At 45.6% G+C, this 22,808-nt stretch overlaps 1 protein-coding gene and 1 long non-coding RNA gene across 2 annotated transcripts in view; one reads left to right on the top strand and one right to left on the bottom strand.

Annotated features, from left to right (window-relative positions):
- LOC148317353 (uncharacterized) overlaps positions 1-22,808 on the bottom strand; it is a 36,452-nt gene that overhangs the window by 1,673 nt on the left and 11,971 nt on the right. The window lies entirely within an intron of this gene.
- On the top strand, positions 14,130-16,441 carry nog2 (noggin 2). The gene has a single exon (XM_088284550.1). The coding sequence runs from the start codon at positions 15,091-15,093 to the stop codon at positions 15,721-15,723; it is 633 nt and encodes a 210-aa protein (XP_088140676.1). The 5' UTR covers positions 14,130-15,090; the 3' UTR covers positions 15,724-16,441.

Below are 22,808 nucleotides of genomic sequence, written 5' to 3'. Positions count from 1 at the left end.
CTTTGGGTCATGATGGTGCGTTTGTGGCGGGCGCGTTCAAAACGCTGAAGGCAGGCCGGCCAGCTTGCTTTCAGCAGCCGCTCGCCTTGCTAGCGCCACGTCTTTTCTCGGCTCCTGAGCAAATAAAATGTCGCGTGCTTCCCTGTCAACAGATCCTGCGCACACTAACGCACGAGCATTTCCGCACGCACCCGTTTGTCGCACGGACACGCGTGTGGCATGAGGAAGATTTACACATTTGTTCGTGTATCATCGCAAATACACGCGCATTATCTGAGTCAGCTTCTCTCACGCGCACGCACGTGCGCGCGCACACGTCCTTCCCGACGCACGGCGCCTTTTAGAGCCGCCCTTTGCTGTTTATTGACAGTAACTTAAGAATTGTACTGGAATTCTGGCACCTCCTAATTTTAAACCTTCTGACTCCCAAAGGACCCGAGCTAAATATAAACCGCCTGGCATATATCGGAGCAGCTATAAAGCAAACCTTTGAATCGTGTCATTCATGCAAGTCGAGGGAAGCACGCTCAGCTCAGTGACTCGTCACAATACGACGACTTGATTTTTTTTTTTTTTTTTGTCCTCTTTTAACCGTACGGTACAGAAAATAAAAAGAACGGCTTGTGAGCCCCGTGGCGACACAGCCAAAATATTAGCAATTTTGGGGGTTTAAAAAAAAATAAAAAAATATGAAGTTGAGAATGATGAATAATTTTTACGTCGATCCATCCACCTCGCAGGTGTGTGTACCAAGATGCTGATGAGATTATTGCGCAAATGTCGCCTCTGGTCACCCACGATAAAGGGCATCTCTAAAATGTGCACTTGTACTAAAGTGAGTGATAAAACTGCGCATTTTAGAGATGCCAATAATCATGTTGATGCGCGACACCTGTGAGGTGCTCGAATTGCCTCTGCAAAAAAAAGTGCTCAATAACAATCATTTAACCTTCCTGTACGTCAGAAGACTGAAATTTTGACAAAGACTCTTTTGGCATTTTTTTTCCCCCTCAGTGCAAATTTGTCGCCAACTGTCATTTTTTTTTTTTTTTGTGGACGTTCCATTCCAATCAGGTTGGGTTCCGTTCTGGTGACTTTACACCTGCGTGGAAAGCACAGAGCTCCCTCGTGCCTCCCGCCGTCTGATTCCAACCTGGCACATACTGGCAGCTTTGCGAGGCATATTTGTACGTGAGTGATGGCGTGTGTGTGTGTATGCAGTGAGTGGGAAAAGTGAAGGCTGCCACTGCGGCATCACTCATTTCTCTACCCTCCCTCGCTCCCTCCTCAGGGCCCATAAACCTTTAAAGCACCTATAAAACACTTGGCGAGGCCTTTTTGAAGTTTTTATGAAGATCTGGCTTCATTGTTCCCAAGAGATGAGCCCCGCTCCGCTGGCGCCTCCGAGCTTTCTGGAAGTGCCAGTGAATTCAGGAGGTGGGGAGTTGGTGGGCTTTGGGTGCGGGTCCCAGGGAAAGAAGGGCTGCGGTTTTTATGTCCCACTGTGCATGTGCATGTGTGTGTGTGTGTGTGTCAGGCGAGCAGATGAGCCGCAGATGCGACGTCGACAACGGTGACAACTTCATTTTCTGCCGCCACGTCTTGGCCCCTGTAGGTTTTTTTTTTTCGTTTTAAGACGCCCTTAATGAAATCGACGCAGGTTGTAACGAAAGCACATGTGCTGCGACGCGAGCGTGCATGTGTTGCGCCATGTGGGTGTCTGCGTATGCCTTTTGTGTGCGTTCGCAGACGACGAGGCCAGCAGGTTGCGTGGCTTGTTGTTTGAAGTGGGGCTCTGTTGTTCTCATAGAGCTAAATGAATGGAGCCGGACCCCCCTCCATCTGTCTGATCCAGCGGCACCGGCCCTCCCTCCCAAATCCCGGCTCCGACAACCCGACGCACTGGCCCCCTCAAAGGAACAGTTGGCAAACGGGACGGCCCATTAAACGGGCCGACGAGAAGGAGAGTGCGTGTGCGTGCGTGCGTGTATATATATCTGCGGACTTGACTTTGACTGTGCCCTTCACCATCATCAGTGTCACAAAGGTGTTTCAAGTCCTTGATGATGCTTTGAAGGTCGGGCACAAATTTGAAAATTTATCACACTGCGTTTTTTGTTTTGTTTTGGGGGTTTTTTGCCCTCAATATTGTGATGGTGATTTAATACGCGCAAATTTTTTTTTCAATGTCCTCCTCCCACTTAGTTTGGAACAAACTAAATAAGTATGACAATAAACAATATCCATTTATATATATATATATGTATATTTGTATATATATTTATATTTATATATAAGTATTTGTTATAAAATAGTGGGGGTTGCATCATAAGTATGAAACCTTGTCGGTCCAGCATGTCGTAAACCAAAGACCCCCATTGTAACCTGATCTGGTTTGTGTTTCAACCTCAGCATGTCAATCGGCGCGTAAATAACGTCACGTGATCCGTCTTCTTTCTTTGCATTTTTGTGTTTAGAAAGGTGCCTTTTGTCTTCTCGTTCCTCCGTTTTCTGTTCGGCAGTTTGTGTAGCTCCACCTTTTAGGTAATCACAAAATCAATGGATGTGTGTTTTGTTTTTTGTTTTTTTTAAATCATCTATTTTATCAGATCTTTTCATGCGACAGCACTGATGTGAAATGTGAAATGTCCAAATTGTGCTTGAAGTATCAATATTGCGCGGCCACCATTATTTTCCCGGCGCTACCTTAACCCTATCTGGCATGGAGGGCACCAAATTAGGGTCAAAGTTAAGGTAAATTTCGTTCCGAATGGTCTGAATTAATCCGAATCCCAAAGAAGTGTTTCCTCATGAGACTTCTTGGTTGCCTAACAATGAACGAGCCTGGATGGTTTGCAGATGTGAACAGAAGTCTGTTTGCCGGAGCAAAACGGAGGAACGCAACATTCTGATGCTGACAGGTTTGAAAACTGCACACACACACACGCATCCATATTAACCCTCGCCCGAGACCACTTTGTGCAAAAGATGATGTCATGTCTTCTGGAAACACGTGGGGGGAGGAGGGGGTTGGCGTCGGGTGGGGTTTAAGGGGTTGGGGTGGATTCATTTGGTCCTTTCAAGTTTGCAGGGGGAGCCTTGGACCACGTCAGAATAGACGGTACCAGGGCAAGAGGCTCAACGCCTTCATCCACGCCGCACCGCCCCGTGTCACCCCACCCCGGCGAGTAGTCACATTAGGCACGCTCCGGCCACGCCATCAAAGGCCTGGCTCTCTCTCTCTCATACACACACACACACACACACCCCGTGAGGAGAAAAAAGTGTGCACGCAAACAGTTGCTTCACAAGTGAATGTAGGAGCCCACAGCCAGCCTGACACAAGTTAAACAAGCATGTTCACACCCGGCCCCAAATAAACGCGTGCCTAAAAATAACAACACATAGTCACATAGCGCCAGTTCAAACGCACACACTTCAACTGCACCCCCCACACACACACCCCTCCGGCTGTGTTATTGTTTTGAAAATATGATTGCGGTGACGGATGGGGTGGAGAGAGGAGGTGACTCTGGCAAAAGGGGGCGAGTGGCAGGGCCCCCGCCATTGTCCCCGAGCAGTGTGAGGCTGTGTCCATAGCTATAGAAACTGGGGCCACACTGGGAAGGCATGCTTTCATCTCCGCCGCAGGCTCACCGCTGGCAATAAGGGGTCAAATAAATCCCCCTGGATGCAGTAAGCAGCCGTTGGGGGGGGGGGGCTTATACACACACACGCACACACAGGCAGCATGTTTACCTGATGGATAGATAGCTTGATCTCTCGCCGACCATTTTCAACCAACAATCCCAAGGAGCCTTAATCCGAACCCCTCAAATTACGTCTGACAAGGGTGGAAGATTTTTTGTATTTTTTTTTTTTTTTTTTTTTTTTAGAGGGGGGGGGGTGCAACTATAAAAGGTGACAGCAGAGAAAACGTGAGTCTGGTGCATGTGTCTCTGCTCAGTACAATATGGCTCACATGGCAATAAAGCCGATAAAGATTATTAATTTTAATTTCCTGGCTGATGCTAATTCCGATATTTGTCCGAGTAAAATTATGATAACCGATTAATCGATCGATTAAGAACAAAATAACTGTTTTTGGTCCCTGAAGTCTTACGACGGTAAAGATATGAACGTACTTTGTCATTTATTTGTTGAAATTCAAAACGGGGAGAAAAATCTACAAACATTAGCTGATTTTATTGATTTATTTATTTTTTTGGGGGGGGGGAGTGTTGTGATGTTTGAATGCCATTGTCTTTGTCTGATTTGTTTGTGTTTAAAAAAAAAAAAAAAAAAAAAAACTTTTTTAGAACTGAAAAGTCAACTGGGGTTGTTTTTTTATGTGCAGAAACTCTCCTGCCAAGTTCAACAAAGCAACACTCATAATTTACACTTTTTCAAGTTTTTCATATTACGACTGTGAAGAAGGCCAAAAAGTTTGAAATAACTCTCCTTCAGTCATCACCCTTCTCCTCTTCCCCACACGCCTCCATCACTTGTCCAAGTCGGGGTGAGTATGCATTTGTTTTGTTTTGAAGTTGTATTACCCAACGTTGAATATATCTCTACCCTACTATGGCATTTAAAAATATCAAAATGTGTGTGTGCGTGAAGATTTACATTTTTTGTGTGTGCAGTCCACGCTAAGGTGATGATAACCGAGTCGACTTTGACTAATCGACGGCAATGTTTAAGTCATTAAGTCGTTAACTTGCTGCGCGCGCTTTCGTCTCCCTGCTTCCTCGATCGCCCTGGCCCCGCCCCCCAAATGCCATCATCCAATCACATTCGGGTACCTTAATGGCCGCGCTGACAGTCACAACTTGGATTGCTATAACAGTCACGTAACACAACTTGCTGGGTCGCTACCTGATATAATATTTAACAGTATGCTGTGTAAAAATCACGGGGGGGGTGATGACTTTCAATAATGTATTGTGGTACATCTGCAGTTTTGTACGTTGCAAGAGTTCATCAGAGCCAACTTTGAGACCCTGGCGTGACTGTGGAAACAGATCTACTGTATGTCCCCCATGATGAATCCACTCACTCTCACACACACACACACACACACACACGTTTGTGCACGTACGGCCCAGCACAGCGTCGAGATTTAGCCGTCGGATGGCCTGGTAAACAGGACAGGTAAACAGCATCTGGAGCCAGCAGGATCACTAATTTCAACACACACGTACTGTCGACACACACGGTGTTTTTATGTTATGATCTCCTGGCTAAGTAAAAGCTCCGAGCATTGCAAAGGACGCATTTTAACTTTGTGCACGCTCGTAAACAGCAGATGCACGCACGGGGCAAATCGTCTGGAAAGGAGCCAGCCGCGCCATTAGAACGTATGGGAGAAGCGGCGGCCAGGAAGAGGAGACGCAACGAGAAGAGGAGAGAGGGAGAAGGTCGGCAGCACCGCCACATGCCACAGACAGACTGACGATACTTGTACTGGGCTCCACACCAGGAACCTGGCTGTAATTACACCACACACACACACACACACACACACACATACGCACGCACGCACTGTTACCAGACAGACTGAGGTCCTTCAAGTGTGTCTTTATGTCTTTCAATCCGACCACACTTTTTTTTTTTTTTGACTCCTCCCCATAAAGAACATCCACTTTATCTCAGACACCTACGTAAGCGCTTGAAGAAAGTAGGCATAAGGTTCTGAAATGTTTGGGGTGCAGGGAATCCTAACAAGGGGGGATTTTGTGCCATTCGTTGGGCTAAATTAGAGAAACGAAAAGTGTGATAATTTGACATTATGTTGGGAGAAAATATGCATCAGAATTGTATCGGCAATTTGAATTGGGCTAAAGCTAAGGCAGAAAGTAGTCATTGGTCTTATTCATTGTTTTATCCTCCAATGACTTTTAAAACCTCAAGACACAAATCTAAATACATTTCCCTCAATCAAAGCAAACAGGGAAAATGAATCTTCTCAAAACTTCAACATGGGTTTTGCCAACTTCTGGAAATACTATATCGGAATATAATGCTCATTTCACATGTGCATGCATGAGTGTTGTGTTTACGTGTTTTTGCAGCCAGAAAGTGGCGGAAAAATCAGAAAAGCACATTTAAGGGAAGGCAAAATAAACTATGAGTGAGGGTGTGCTTAAAGTCAATAAAGAAAAACCTTGGCGAAGGCGAAGGAATGATTGTGGTTTTGATTAATATAAAAGGCAAATATTTCATTGCAGGTCTGTGGCCCAGATAGCCCACGTGCGTTGAACATCTAACCGCCCTTCAGACCTCCACAACCTGACTCGATGCTTTGCCGTAGACTGACATAAATGGACTAAATGTTATGTAATTAACAACGCTTTCGGTTGACTCATTTTGTCCCATAAGTCTCAAATGCATGGATTAACTTTTCTAATGACGCTTAATTGCTAAAACGCCCTAAAAAGCTCTCATTCTTTAGATGGCGAGATGAATAACTCGATAGAGAACTACCAGGGATTGCTGGGCGCTAAGCTAACTTGTTAGCTAACTAGTTAGCTCTCGCGGCTAAACGCCGTCCTTTCATTAAATCGCTAATCTTCGCCTCCATGACAGAAAATAAGATGCACTTCGGACAAGTGTATTTTCTAAAACTAAAGTATTTAAAAAAAAAAAAAAAAAAAAAGGATTTCTAAAGCAGGATGAGAAGTGACAGCTGAAGACGTGCTAATCGCTAAGATAATGTGTTAAAATGTAGAGCAACGAAACACCATAATGGCTGAATATAATCACCTAAGAACAGCAAATTAGCTAGTAAATTAATCAGTTAATAAAAAAAATAAAATAAAAAAAAAAACATTACAATACATCTGAAAGTCTGAAATGATTCACGATGAGCTACGGGAAAGAGTGTATAAGCTAGCAAGTATTAAGCTATGCTATATAACTCACTGAATTAGTTCCATTATAATTTTTACTCTTCATTTTAAATTAATTTAAAATGATCTCAATTCATCTGAAACTCCTTCTTTTTTTTCTTTTTCTAAAAGAATAACCGTATCGATGAACAGGACCAAGGGTCCAGCGCTGTGTCAATAGTCATATTCATAGCAAGCTAGCACAAACATGGATTTCCCAATTTTCTTTTGTGAATGGACACTCTTGTTCTCTGAGCTCTCGACCGGCCAAATCCAAGGTTAAATAAGGTCAACAAGGTTATTGGCACAAACCACAATTGTGATTCTGTTTGCCTTCGAGACGGACACCAGCGCAGATCTCCGCTATCAATAGCTCCTTGTTGATCTAACTTCTCGCTCTCTCAGTCTCTCTCTCTCTCTTTCTGTCCGCGACTTGTGAAAGTTATTGGAGTGTGAATGCGTTTAACAGCCTCTGTCTGCTGCCCCGTGGATGCAGAATGCTGACTGGTGTCTGCCTCCTGCCTCATAGGTCTCTTTTGTGTCCCGCTCCGTGAAGGTTTCCACTTCAGCGGCTGGCGGGGATTGACAAGGTCAGATTTGATCAATTGGCCGGAATTTCAGGATAAATCAACAATGGCATGAGCTGGCCCACTTCTTTCAAAGTGCAAGGGCACATATTTTGCTGAGAGTCTACTCTCCGAAAATGTTGACTTGTGGACCCCCAAGCATCCGAACCACCAATGTGCGTTCCACCAAATGAGATATTCTCGTTGCGTATGACAGGTGGGTGGGAATGGGAGTTCTCCATTCCCGCTCCGTTCCCATTAAAAAAAAAGACGCATTAATCCTTCATTGAGACATAAGCAGCTTGAGGTCTGAGGGAGGCTTTATTTTTTTTTTTTTATATTTCCTGAGTTCTGACTTAACCGCACTTTAGTGCCCTTAAGTCTGTCCAATTTCTCATGACTTCATTACTCCTCTTCAGTGTTTAATGCGTACCTCATCCCACATCTTTCTTCCCCGCTCGGCCGGGGGGGAAGGCAGACGCTGCTGTTTGCTCATGGCTCCGGGGGCTTGCGGCTCCCGATTAGCAAACCAGTAAGAGTCAACATCTGCTACATCCCTTAGACAAACTATCTATCGGCGCACACTCTGCCTGTTGTCAGACCGTCCCGTCCGTTTCCCAAGCACCGAGGCACCCCCCGGGCGGCGGTGCGCGCTCACATGTTGGCGAGACATTTGCCAAAGACTTCCCAGTTCTGCTGGCACCACGGCAAGGCATCGCCGTCTCAGCCGCCTGCGTGCTTCTCCAGCGGGGCGACAATAGTTGCGAGTGCAAATACTTTGTCGACGTATTTAGGATGATATTTTACTGTTTAGTTCCAGATCACTCCTCGAGTACCAAAATACACCAAGTAGTCCCTATATTTTAAAGATACATGCATAAAATACCCTCATATATGCAAGTGAGACTCCTCTTGTCCAATTGTGGTCGCCATCCTCACATTCTACACTGTAGTATCTGTGACGTTGAACGATTGCGTGCCTATCAAAGGCCTGTTCGGCTAAAAATTTCATTACATGTAAGTGTAGATAGTTTGACTTTTAGGCACTCTTTGCCCCTGGCTTGTGCTTATTACTCTGCAGTCAGAGTCGGAGATGCACCGAACCTGCAAAAAGTGAGCCGCGATACAGCGTGGGATGACTGCGGTCAAGCGATGGCGGCAGAAAGGCAAGTCGAATGTCCTCTGATGGCAAAAAAAAAAAAAAATCACGTTATTTTTCTATTAGTGGCTTAATGGTCAACGCTTTGGAGAAAGCACGAGGATCCACCCAGGGAGGTGAGGTGCGTTGCCATCGGACCCCCACTGCGTTTTTGTGACCCGTGGGGCTCGTTTGGCAGCGTGGCACGCAAGGACAATGTGTTTCATGTGGTTGACCAGACTGCCAGCCTTAAACAGAACCACCTCAAGCCGCCACGCCGCCGCAGACTCGCAAAGACGCCATCGCCGACTTTCCTTCGCTTTGTTTTTGTTAGCCAGTGCCAGTCTGCGAAGTGTCTTGGCTCCAGACTCAACAGAACACACATGCTGTGGCCAGGGGCGGGCAAAGGAACATCTGTTGTGGTCAGCGGCTGTGGGCGAACGCTTTCGTTTGGACACGACGGCTCGCGGCAGCACAATGGCTTCGCGGTCGCACGGAATGCCGGCGCTTGCGGTCGGGCTTTACCTAGCTTGCCCTCGTCAAACTCCAGACTACACTTTAATTGGCTGTAAAAGGCACTTTGTTGTGATGGGGCACACAATATTTTTTTTCAGAGACGGTTTTCCTCAAAGATGCCATGGAAAAAGATATGGACATATTACGTTGGAGCCTAATATTTTCCTCTAAATCAGGCGTGGGCAAACTACGGCCCGGGGGCTGCAAGCGGCCCGTTCAATCCAATGTCAAAGGTCCAAAGACAATCTTTGCCATTAACTAGAAAACGTCTACTGAACTACCTTTAACTTTAATTCACACTTCAAAGGATGAGTCGTCACTTAGATTGCCGTTAATCGTCTCGACAACTGCTTTCCCCAAGATGCCCTCAACCACCACACTTGACTGCCGCCGACACGGCAAAGGAAAACGCACACCTGTTCAACCGATGAGTTTCGGGAGATCTTCTCTCTTGGACTGCTTCATGCATTTAAGCATAGGTGAGTTAACGAGAAATGAAAAATTGTGTAATTGTGTAGGAGTTGACTGTGTTACCTTGACATTTAAATTTTTCCCCTTTTCATTTAAAATAAAATGGGCTGATTTAAGCCTCTAAATAAGATGCGATATCCAGCAAGTGTTTCATATCGCCGCCATGGCAACCGTTTAAACAAGACTCTGTATCTGCAGCAATGCAATCGACCAATTCAGCTGAAGTTGTAGTCGAAAGATGTTTGGGCACTGCCAGCGTCCTTCCTTTTCTCCCCCCCCCACCCCTCCCTTTTTTCTTTTTTTTTTTTTTTTACTTTCTATCGCTCCGTCTTACCCGCTCTTCCCCTTTCTGGCTGTTGTGCCACTGTGGAGACGGCAACAGTGACTCTATTGTGAACGATGGGAATTGGGCAACAGGCCAATGATGTCATCCTGCCATAGGGAAGACCAGCGGGAACGCCCTCCTGGCGTTTCGGAATGCACTATTTTTTCCTGTTGTTTTCCGGAAGGCGGTGATCAATTTAATTCCACCCTCATCACTCGCTGCTCCAGGGCGAGGGGCGATGGGGGGGGGGGCATGATGAGTAAAAGGATGGTGGGGGCAAAGCGAGATGCAAGTATTGAAAGAACGTGGCATGCTTGGTTTTTTTGTTGGATTTTTTTTTTTAACTTTCATTTTGTGAGATGTGAGTAATGGAATGCCGTGAGGTCACCAGTTCGTAGTCGCCGGGTATCATTACAGAAGAATAGCGGCAATTCATCAAGCAAAAGGGCGAATGGCTCACAAAACACTAATAGTCCTTCACTCAGAGTACAACCCCTCCGGGAAAAAGTAGATAATTGCGCGTATACCTTAGAAAGAACAGAGCACTTATTGCTGATTAAATTGAAAAGCAACACTATAAAGTCATTTGACCTTAAGCTAACGACTGTTCCATGGCGACCCGGAAACACTTATTTTAGAGGTCGATGGACAATTCTTATTTTTGGAGTGCAAAAAAAAAAAAAAAAAAAAATCATCATTTACAACTTAGTTGGAATGTGGATAAAAAATATTGTATTGACCATGAGTCTTAAAAAAAAAAAAAAAAAGTTTTGTCCCAGTCACACGATACATTTGGGATAAAGTAAACCCTACAAAGTTTAGAAAAAGGGTAAAAAAAATTAGCAAGGCATTTTAGATGTCAATTTTCAATATTTGCTTTCATTTGATCCGATGCCAGGTCATCAAAAATATTAATTTGCATAAAACCGGACTGACACCAAAAAAGTGTAATTACACTCCAAAACTGTAGGGGCGCTGATGAGCAATATCATTCTGTGGAATTTGCTGAACACATCGTCGCCCCGTATGTAAGTTTACATGAAGATTAATATCCTCCAAATACACTTTGTTTTTTTTGTTTTTTTTAATTGCATCATTCGTGGCTCTAAGATCTTTGAAAAAAAATTGGGGATAATGTTCTAACCACAGTTAATTACTTTTTGGAGGTAATAAATCCTTTTTTGTGTTGTCGTGCAGACTTTGATAGGCATGTCTGGCGGCAGCGACGTTTCGATACAATTTTAATCCATGACATGAAATCTAATATTTGGCGTTTTTTCACTTTGTACACGTGATGAACCGATAGCGTTGAATTAGTTTATCGTCTTTTCCCCTCTGATTGGTCGTGCGCGAAATCTCGCGTAAAAATAAAAAATGACAAGGCGAGAGTGTGCTCGCGAGCCAACAAGCCGTCCAAGACGTGATTACTGCGAATCGCAACTCGACGTTTTTTTCCTCCATCCCAACAGCATGGAAACTAAACAAACGATGCCACGCTTTGGAGAGACGATTGCATCAGGCTGGCGGAGGTCTTTCAATGAGTTGGACAAGCGTTTTAATCGCCTCCTTGTCATCGTAAAACTGAGAAAGACTTTGATGCTGTTTACTGGCTATTTTGCAAAAAAATAAATAACTTGGCGATCATTTTTTTTTTTTTTAGAGGGAGACCAAAAAATGTAGAAGGGGCTTCAAAAGTAGCGTTAACGGGAGACAGATTTTTGACACGCTTCCCGAGCCATCTGCTTTGGGTTAACGCTCCGAGACGAAAATGGGGGCGAGAGAAAGAGAACTGGAGAACATGGTGAGGGCAACGGGGGGGGGGAATTGAGAGAATGCAATATTGACAGGCAATGGTGGAAAGATATTTATTTGTGCTCCCAGCCCATTTTTTATTTATTTTTTTTTTTTTTGAAGCTTGGAATTGTTGTGGTACGCGGAGAAACACGAAGAATTCCACCATGGACGGCGTACAAAAATATAGAAAAATTGCTCGTGTTTGTGAATTTATCGCAACAAAAAAAATAATAAAAATCATTTAGTTGTGCCGCACGGGAGTCATCAGGAGACCTGGTCTCGATGTGATGATTTCAAGTCTGATTGAACTCTTTTCCACGTCGTTATCTTCTCATCTAGCTTTGCCTCAAAGGAAAAAAGGCCGGGATTTATTATTTATTTTTCTTGCCGTTTCTGCAACTCCTTCTCCAAGCTGTCAGACCCCCCCCCCCCCCCCCCCCGCCCCCCTGTGCCATTCTACCAATCCCCAGTGGGCATAGCCAGCCAGTCTGGCCAGGCCTGCCCCTTGCTGTGCCCCCGTGCTGGATAAGCCCCTGCCTGGACCTTGGGTAGAGCCCTTTGTATGGAGCCATAGGGGTGTTAGTGTGTGTTTGTGTATGTGTTATGTGTGTATAGCATTCACAGCCAAAGGGGAGAAGGGGGTCCTATCCGTGCCTAAGGGCTGCACCCCCCCCCCTCTCCACACACACCCCACCCCTTCCCTCCAACGCACCCTCACCATGCGCCCTATTGAGACCTAAGGGAGCGTGAACAATCACTGCAAAACCAAAAGAGCTAAGTCCCCTTGTTATACAAGCCCAATTTTCAGCGACCCTAACCCGCCCGGCCTCCCAGCCTCGCTCGTCAGAGGTCGGCGGGCTTCGTTAAAGCGAGCCGGGCTCCTTTTATGGTCTTATTTAATTAGCCATTCCACAGTAAACTGCCATTCGGCACCAACACCCCTTCGACGCTCCTCCCCTTCGTCACTTTGTCTACTGATTCTCCACAATCTGGGTCTTCATGTTTTTAAATGGCTATCAGTTTTTTGTTTTTTTTTTGTGACTGATTATTTATGAATTTTCTTGCATGCCGACTTTTGACCAATCGAAAGTGTTGAACGTGGCTCACGCTCTTTGATAATGCGATGTTAATGGTCTCCCGAAAAGTGCTGATTTTTTAGGTATTTTGTGGCACCTCACAATGTTGTTTCACGATAAGTTCGATAGGAGTCATGCATGCAAAATTTACATTTTGTGTCAGATTTCAAATATAGCTCCCTTTTTTTGCTTTTCAACTATTATTTTTAATTGCCAATTGAAAATTGAATGATGATGCACAGATTCTCCTGAGCGTGGGCGACTCTCTCCTCCGCTCACTGAGTTTTGCTGAGGAAGGGGGGGGGGGGGGGGTGTGCCGCTGGCCCCCATGTGGGGTGAGCTCACTTGCTCCGCGGACATCCTAAGGCCCGTGGAGGGAAGACAATGGACGCCGAACGTCCTACAGTAACCGGCTCAGCCCGACTGTCCCCGCTGCCCACTGAGCCGTCTACCCTGGCATCCTAATCATAGACCACATGACCACCAAGACGCATGCAGAGAAGGCTACGCAGGAATTTCCTCTGTGCGGCCCCTTGACATGTGAATATCGATTACTTGACAATAAGACTCTCGTAAAGTGATTGTCCCCCAAATTATTCTGGCGCAAACATTGTTGCCATAAATGTCTCTCTCTCTCACTTTTTTTTTTTAAACTGACAGTTTTTGCCCCAAAAGTCTCATTTAATTGAGTTGCAGCCTAAGAATGTGGGACTCAAAGCACTCCACACAGAGCATCAGGCAACATTCAGACTCTGCTGGATGAACGCCCTCTAGTGACCAACCCAAAAGAGAGACTCACTAATTGGTTGGGAGGAGGGTGGGGGGAGACAGATCATCCAAAACGCAATAAAGGAATATAGCTGCAAAACGTTTAGTTTGTATTCCGATTGGTTTAATGTGATATATGCACCGGCAGGGTCCATAATGAGTGCTTAGCATGGGAAAAGTTCCGTTTCGTTATCCCTGGCCATTTATAGCCCTTAATTACGCGCCTATTTTGTGACCCCTGAGTTCAGCGGGGCCAATTCCTGTGTAGACCCAAATCCTGATGAACAAAGGTGGAATGTGATGCCCCCTTTTTTTTTCCCCCCCCTTTCTTCCTCCTCTCCTAAACGTTTCCCATCCATTCCTCGCCCAACTCGCATAGACAGCGTATTGAAACTATTAGTGCATCTCACTCACTCGCAGCCAACTTGAAAGTGAGGCTCGAATCAATCTGATCGGGCAAAATGTGGACGAAAAGTGCGCCTTAGTTCGGTCTGTGATTGTGGCTGACATTTTCCACGTTGCGAGGGGAGGGCTCGCCTCGGCGCGGGCGGGGTGGGGGTGGCCCAAAGGGGGCACTGTCAATCAGTGTGAGTGGCCCAGGGGTGGGCAGGCCCCTCTGACACTTTGTAACGTCGGAGGGGGATATTTAACTTGGGACTGAGCACCCACTCGCTTGCAGACACGCTCAACCACGCACGCTGTGTGCTTCGGCTCAAGAAGAAGGGGCGCCAACTCTCTCGCTCTCTCACTCACTCTCGCTCTTTCTCTTCCCTCCCTCTCTCGATCTCTCGCGCTCTTCCCTCTCTCTCTTTCGTGCATACTCACGCGCTCGCCACTCAAGTGGGGGAGCTTCTGTGGCAGCCACCGAAGCAGAAGGAGAAGCGGGATTTTGCTTGCAGCCTTGCGCATTTTTTGGGACTCTCGCCATGCATGAGAAGGAGCTTCCCTGCGTGGGCACGACGCATTGAAAGGGAACTCGCAACTCTTTTTGCGTCTTATTACGTGGAATAATAAGAGCAAGCTATTTGGAGCGTTCTCTGGGAGAGTTAAATGGGCTTTTGACGTGAGACATCGTCACCGGCTGGAATACTACAACTTTCTTTTTTCTTTTTTGCGTCAAGCAAGTGCGCGGAGCGTGGCCCGCGAGGGCACGTCGGTGCGTAAAAAAAAAAAAGAAAAAAGGGGCAGCCCACATTGCCGGGCACCTTTTTGGAAGCAGCTTGTGTGTTTCCATGCAGCTCTGTCATCCAGTGACTGTTTCTCCGTGGCTTCAAGTCGTCCCGGTGGTAACCATGACAACCGCGAGGAGCCCGAAGTGAATCCAAGCGGGCGCTGCAGAGGCATCTTCTCGATTTCATACTTTTTTTTTTGTTGTTGTTTTTATTTATTTATTTGAGGCCGACGCACTCCCCGCCACCGACAGACCGTGAAGTGGTCTATTTAAAGTGTCGCCCGTGAGTGAACTTGTCAAATATATGAAGCGTCAGGCAGCCCCTCTGAAGTAGAAGTGTCATTTGCTGTGCGTCAAAAGTCCCCAAGAGGAACCATGGGCAGCTCTCACCCTCCCCTGCTCCTCTACATGCTGCTGTGCGTCCACGTCGGAGTGTGCCAGCACTACCTTCGCCTCCGTCCTTCCCCCAGCGACCACCTGCCCGTCCCCGACCTCAAAGAGGACCCCGACCCGGATTACGACCCCCGGGAGCAGGACTTGTTCGAGAGGACGCTGAGGAAAAAGCTGGGCAGCCACTTCGACCCCAACTTCATGTCCATCGGCGCACCGGCGCTCGGCAACCACTCGGCGCCAGACGTCAAGCTGCAGGGGCCCATGCCCAACGAGATCAAGAAGCTGGAGCTCAGCGAGACCCCCTACGGGAAGCGCGTCAAGGTGGGCAAGAAGGCGCGCAGGAAATTCCTGCAGTGGCTGTGGACCTACACGCACTGTCCCGTGGTGTACACCTGGAAGGATTTGGGGGTGAGGTTCTGGCCGCGCTACATTAAGGAGGGCAACTGCTTCTCGGAGCGCTCCTGTTCATTCCCAGAGGGGATGTCTTGCAAACCTGTCAAGTCCATCAACAAGATATTCCTGCGGTGGTACTGCCAAGGCTTTTTAAGACAGAAATACTGTACGTGGATACAGGTGCAGTACCCGATCATCTCAGAGTGCAAGTGTTCGTGCTGATCCTGTCCAAGGAGCTGGACGCTTATGTGTGGAGTGGACTGGTTTCTATTGCACTGTTAACTCTCGACAGAGGTGGGCACCATAGCAAATCTATTTTTTTATATAGCATTTAAAAAAAAAAGAAGTGAAATACCAACATTGTACATATTTAAGAGGAATGCAGCTATTTTTTTCTAATTGAACCAGGACCATATTTTATTGTCAGCCCTGAGACGTTTTGAGTGGAAGGGGGCGGGGACAGCAGCACTTCATATGGAAGAGCTTTTTTTTTTTTTTTTTTTTTTTTTTTAAGAGACATTGAATGCGACACCTCTCCAAGAGGTGAACTTTCTCTTTTTTTTTTTTGTTTTGATTTCAACTGACTGTTATTTCACTGCAATGCTGCCTAGAGTTTTTGTATAATATTAATATCAATATTAATTAAGTTGTTTAAAAAAGAATAAAAAAAAACTGAAGTTGAGGTTAAAGATTATATATATATAAAGGCGTGAACTCAGCTTTTTTTTTCTTTTGGGAATACATAGTATTGTAGAAATAAACAAATGTGTACGTTTTATTTATTATTTTAACGATTGTGAGTATAGAACATAAGGACAGAGATTAGCAGAATATACCAGAAAAAAATATGGGAGATGTCTACTTGAATTATCCAAAAAAAAAAAAAAAGAAAATGACAGAAAAAATAAACAACTGAAAACAGCATCCAAGTGTACATGTTATGGTCACGTTTCGAGCAATAAAATCCATGTTTTCATCCTGCATGTGCTTTTAGTGTATGTCGAACTATTGAATGTGTTCGTCCACGCTGCGTGGGCTGCCGGACGAAGTTTGTGATTTACTATGCTGCGTGATGCGCATTGCTCGACTACCACAAGCAGAACTGGCATGCATTTGTCTCACTAGGAGGGCGAAGTAGAAAGAGAGAAAAGGGGGGGGGGTGATGCAACCCCCCCCCCCTCTTTTTTTTTATTCCTATGTCGGTGCTGCCGAGGTGTTAACATAATGGCTCAAATATGATGCAGACGTTTCAAACGGTGTCTGTCTGCAGGCTCTGGACGCCGCACACAAGTTCCACTGAGGTATTTGGAGACCGGCGCCTATTCTAGTCTGACCACCCTGCGCTGAAAGGAGGAGGAGGGCTCAGAGGGAAGAAAAAAAAAAAACCTGAAACATTGCTCAACTGTTTTTTTTTTTTTTTTTTTTTTTTTTTTTTTGCTCGCTCCTAATAGCGAAACATGAAAGAGATAGTCGCCAATTGTGGAATCAAATGACTCACAAAGCTCGCGACGCAATCGGTGCTTTAAATAGACGCGTGACTCAGAAAAGCTTCAAATGTGCTACATTTGCGCCAATTGCGTGCGTAAAATGCGCATTTGCGGGCTCGATTTGACACTTGCCGCCCAGTTATTGTGACAGGGAGCCTTTGAGGGGGATTTGGTAAGCAGAGGCTGGGAAGAGGGACGGCATCGTGCCAGTTAAAAAAAAAAAAAAAAGAAAAAGGAAGAAGAAGGGGAGGGTGGGCTGCTTTCCTTACTGTCAGCTTCTTTCTTGACGATGTCTCGGGGTTTTTTTCGAAAGTGCGTCTCTGACTCGACGGCGCCACTCAGCCGCCCCCTCTCGACTGTGCAGAATGAAGCACTTTGGGAAACAGTAACCCTTTCAGCCTCTGCCCGGAGAGTATTTTAGAAGCGTGTGAAAGGCAATACGCCGCCCTGGCTGCAGCCACTGAGGTGCTCACCTTTTAGACACAAGAAGACCCCAGGCTGCTTGTGCCATCACTACCTCGTGAGGTGTGCCCAGCAAGGTGTTGGAGAAATTTAAGCCAACTGATTTGAAGCATGAGGCACACCTGCACAACCAAATGAGGTGGTTGTGTGATTGGCAAAATATGAGGGTAGACATTTCTGATTGAAGCACAATTTTTCTGTAAGTATACATAAGGGAAGATATGGACTCCTACTACTAGGCTATGGAATTATTTTAAAAAAAAATGTAATCAAAATGAATAAACTGACTTTTCCCCTCTAAATCCAGCCATAAATTCAACCCAACCTAAAAATGATAAAGCCTTAGAATTTACATTCTACACATGTTGGCGAGAGAGAGAGGAAAAAATAAAAGCGGCTCCCCGGGACTGTGTAGTGTATTTGTCACAGCCGAGGACATATCCAATCCTCAAATGAGCCACTGTTAAGAGACTCCTGTCTTCACTTGGTGGAAACATGCCGACATGGCCTAATTTACTACTTCACACCATTCACTGAAGCTTAAACGCTCATTGGAAAATAACGACGCAAATGTGTTGTAAAGAACACCATCACGATAAACGCTGCCTTTTTTTCTCGGTGGGCGCTTCGACACGTGTTTAGGGTGGAATGAGGTCCACTTAGCGGAGGTTTGGTCTGCAGCGTCATATGAGCAAACGCAAGGCCAAGGGTCATACTGGACATGCATGCGCAAACATATAGTTGACGTAATGTGCCAAAAGACACACACGCTTAAAAACAGTTGGGGCGAAAAAGGGACGAACACAAATTTTTGCACTCCGAAAAAATGGACACAAAGTTAGTTGAAATGAACCCAAGAAGCAGGTCGGTCCCTTTTTGCCCCAAAGTGTGATATTTTTTTAACCCATCTATTTTTTAAGGCTTATAGGTTGACTTTTATTCTAAAATTCACCCCTCACACTTCTACACACACACCAACGCAGACAGCCGGGGACGAGGCTGCACGGTTGTAACCGAGGCCCAAACCCCATGGTGGTAAAAGCCAGTGAGTCAGCAGAGTTGAGGTTATTGATGATGACAGGGTATTAGATGGAGCACTGAAAGGGGGGGTGGGGGGGTTGTTGGGTGGATCACTCACACACACACACACACACACAGACACCACATGAGTTAGTGGTCTGACTGACGGTATGTTGGGTATCATCTGCTGTGTGTGCGCCAAATATTAGTTTGCACTTATGAGGGCCAATAAGCAAGCGGACAAAAGTATTGAGACACACTTCTCCGTCCATCTTAACGCTTCGTCTTTGCAAAATACTTGAGATAATTCTCTGACTGCACCTTTGTGTGAACTTATGAGGACGCCGATCAATGTTGAGAAGCACCGATCTGGAATACAATGCGTGCGCAGTGATTTTCTTCCAGATCCGTCCGACCGACGCGTCCTGGTGAGCATCCAAGCGGCAAAAAAGCAGCAATTGGTCAGGAAGACGAAAAGTCGATCAAGTTTATGCCCGCGAGTTCTTTTGTGAGTGTTCTAAAAAGCGCCTCTTTGTGTCTCTTCCAGTGCTTTGATGCTGATCCAGGATCAGGAGCCCAGCATGATCTCAACACATCCATCACGTCCATGACTTGACCTGGATTTCAGTCTCAGTGGGCACGGGATTCATGACATGCCATGACATCAACACGGCGGCCGCGCCGGCCGCCGCACAACAGGTGACTGCAGTCGAAAGAACAGGCGATGGAACTCGAACCCCCGCGCCCCGCCCCACTCCCGGTCATCAGCGTCAAGCGGGGCTTAGGACAATTAAGCAGACGGGTAGGAAATGCGCGCGATGCCGCAAAGAGCCGCGGGTACGGTCGACACTCTGTCTTGGTTTCTCCGACTCTGGTTGACACTTCGTTGAGGAGATCATTTAGTACATGTGGCAAAGTGTGGCAGCTCACTGGAGAGTGCAACAAATTCTTGAGTGGCTGAAGAGCATAAATGCAGAGAATTTAAGGCTCATCTACAAGATAAAAGTAAAAATTGCTGTCAGATCCCCCGAAAAAAAAAAGTAACTGGTGCTGTGTAACATTGTCCTTTTAGAAAGAACATTTAAATAGATCACGGATGGGGATGGAATCAAGCCATTCGTGAATCATAATTTAATGCTGCGATTCAATTCATTGTGCTGCTCCTCCAGGTGGACCTGCTTTGGCCACAGGGGGCAGTATAATAGGCATACAAAAATATTTTTTTCACAGAGGATAAAGAATACACGCCTGTGAGTATTGTTCTAATCTGTCCACATGTGCTGCGCCACTATTTGTGTTCAAATATCCATAAGCTAAAGGTTGTTACATCACACCTGTCAATGGTCCTTAGCACGTCTATGGCATTTTGTATTGTGTTGTTAGCATTAGTAATTTTGAGAAGGCATTTTATGTTGGGCAATTCAACAAAATGTTTCAAGTTTTGCTGTTGCAAAAATTGCCTTTCCTGCATTTCACAACAAAGAGGTTTACGGAACAGTTGATTTTATTTATTTTATTTATTTATTTTTTGAACGCCAACTTAAAGCTAAAAGTTAAAACAACTGACAGACGTTTGTTGCCATGATTTTTTTCAAGTTTGAAATTTAAAATAAAAGTTGTGTTTTGTTTTTTGTTTTTTTTTGCAAAAGCACCAACGTATAACGTGGGTGGCATGGCACAAACATGGAAAAATACATCCTTAGTTCGGTTGCCATGGCAACTCGGCGAGGGGCTCAAATTCACATGTGGTCCCACGACATCAATAGACGCGTTTCATCATTGTCAGCTAGAATGACATTTTTCTCGAAAATCATGAATCAGATGTAAATATTTACTCATTTGCTACGCTATTACTCAAACTGATTTTTTTTTTTTTAGAACTGCACTTGTCAGATATACCGCTAAAAAAAAAAAAAAATCTGCATTAAATTCGACACTATACACACAGTCTTGCTCACATAAACACTCAAAGTACCATGAGAGGAGCATAAATACATTTAATAATAATTTGGTTCTTGGTCTTCATAAGGATGTGGTCTTTAATTTCCTTAATTGACCACTCCACTTAAACCCCCCCCGCATCAATATACATGTTGGAATTTGCCCTCTAATTAGCCATACATTTTCAATATCCATCTTCCTGACGGCGCGCACAACCCCCCCCCTCCCCCCACCGTGTGTCCAGTGGCTGTCTCCGAGTACCCCTCTGTGCGTCTAGATGGCATGCTGAGAATGTTTACTTTCGCCACAGTGTGTATTTACAGAGCCTAATAGTTTTTAGGCCGCAATGGCGCCTTGCTTCGTAACATGTGTACAAACTCACGCGCACACAGACAACATGCATCAGTCCCGCCGCTGCGCAGCAAATCAAACTTGTGCTATTTGGAGGCGCTTCTAATGATGCCAAGCGATGAGAGCGTCAAAATGTGGCGTGAGAGCCTCTGTGATTGGAAATAATGGCCCTGCTGGCTCCATAAATACAGCGAAGGCCAGAGGGCGAGAGTGTAAGTGCACTCGGGGCTTGCGATGAATGGATACGTGATTCCTTTAGAGGTGACATGAGGAACCCTGAAATTTGTCATTGTGACAGACTTTGACAGCGGTGATTATATGAGGCACCAATCGGCGGGGGTCGACTGCGTAACGGGAAAAGCATAAAAGTTCGATATTATGTTACAGGAAAGATACAGTAAACTAGCAGGCCTGCTAATGTCACCGCCGACCGCTAGATGTGATTTAATTTGACATGGTGTGAATATGAAAGACCCCCCAAAAAAAGTATTCCAACACAGCCCAGTTTTTGTTGAAAATGATTGAATGTCATCATCTGTGATCCTGCTTTTTACGCCGACAGAAAGCAACGGTTTACTTTACACTGCAGAATTTTTGTGTTAACCACTCACGCTCTCAAAATTTGTATTATTTTATACGTCTGTTTAAAGACCTTAAAAAATAGAGCTATTAATGCTAAAAAAAACTAATAATAATACCTAGAGCATTTAATAGTTTTTTTTTTTTTTATTTAAAATTTTTGCCAAAGTGGTCTGGAACATAATCCCCGAGTCTTAATTATCAACCATTCTTGTATTATTATCTAAGCCGATGCATCTTTTCCTCTCAACTAATCAGTTCCCCCTTCCACAGGACTATTTTTATATGCTCTTTGCACATAAAAAAAAACAAAACAAATTGCTTCAGTTCCATTAGAATTACTAAACAGACAAACGCCACACCGCAATGATAACGGCGTCCTTGAACCGTCTGATTGCCGTTGCTTCATTCAACTCATTGAAACAGCCGGACAGGCATTGACGGCTGAATAGCTCTCGGCTCACAATGAAGCCAAAGGAACAAAACAGGTGAAAAATAACTGCGTGCATGACTTGGGCTGCTCAACCTGATGTTCTGACGCCTGCCTGTCTGTTGTATTCAGCCGAGGTGCTCCATTCACACCGAGGGACGCCGGGACACCGCCTCGGGGGTTATGGACCTGTTTGTGTGCAAGAGGGGGGGGGGGTGTAGGGGACGGGCACGGAGAATGCTTGGTGACGGGTTACCAAAAACAGAGCACCCAGGGGGGGGACAATGGGACCCAGGAAATTCCTGACATAACCCCAACACACGAGAGGAAGTGGGAAAGGGGGGATTTATTGGTGTCAGCGGCCCCCTCGCTTCCACTGGAGAAGTGGGTACCTCTTTTGTCCCCTCCGGCATTGGAGATGGACTGAATCGAGGCGCCTTGCACTCCTTGCAACACCTAATCACTCTTGGAAAGAAGAACCGCCAATTAGGGAATGGACGTATGTGGCTTGCAAGGTTGCAAGGCCTGAATGGGAAGGTTTAGCCTTCGTTGGGAACATCAGCTCCGTTCGGAATGGTTGCTCACATTAAGTGATGGACAAGGGAATGTCAAATGGTTTTTCAGCCAAGAGCGACAGTTTCATCCACGTAAGCACGATAAGTCCCCCAAAGAAAAGCGGCATCGTTGCTGAAGAGCCGATCGATCGCGTGAATCAAGTGTGTCGGAGGAGGGAAACATTTAAAAACCTGCAGGATAGCCACCCTCAAGTTGCCCAACCCTGCCCTAAAAAGCTCATTCTTGAATCGAATGGGAGGAGTGGTTTTGTGTTGCATTCTAATTAGCGGCCGCCGCACGGCTTCTGCAAACTATATTGAAGGTAAATCGGCGGAAACGGCCGTGGAAAGATTACCACTCAGTATGACAAAGAAAAGCTTTTTTTCCCCCTCTCTATAAGACACTTGAGACCGCACAGAAAAACACAAGAAGCGTTATGTTCAAGCCTGCTCTCGAAGAGAAAATAGATTAGCAATTATTAG

The sequence above is a fragment of the Idiotropiscis lumnitzeri genome, chromosome 20 (assembly GCF_059441095.1).
Source record: "Idiotropiscis lumnitzeri isolate Australia: NSW breed Sydney's pygmy pipehorse chromosome 20, RoL_Ilum_1.0, whole genome shotgun sequence".
In the NCBI taxonomy this organism is placed as follows: domain Eukaryota; kingdom Metazoa; phylum Chordata; class Actinopteri; order Syngnathiformes; family Syngnathidae; genus Idiotropiscis; species Idiotropiscis lumnitzeri.
The sequence above is the reverse complement of the archived record's forward strand: the minus strand, read 5'-3'. Positions and strand labels throughout refer to the sequence as shown.

What these genes read in the sequence shown, in the direction of transcription:
- nog2 (XM_088284550.1), top strand. Translation starts at nt 15,091, where the DNA reads ATGGGCAGCTCTCACCCTCCCCTGCTCCTCTACATGCTGCTGTGCGTC.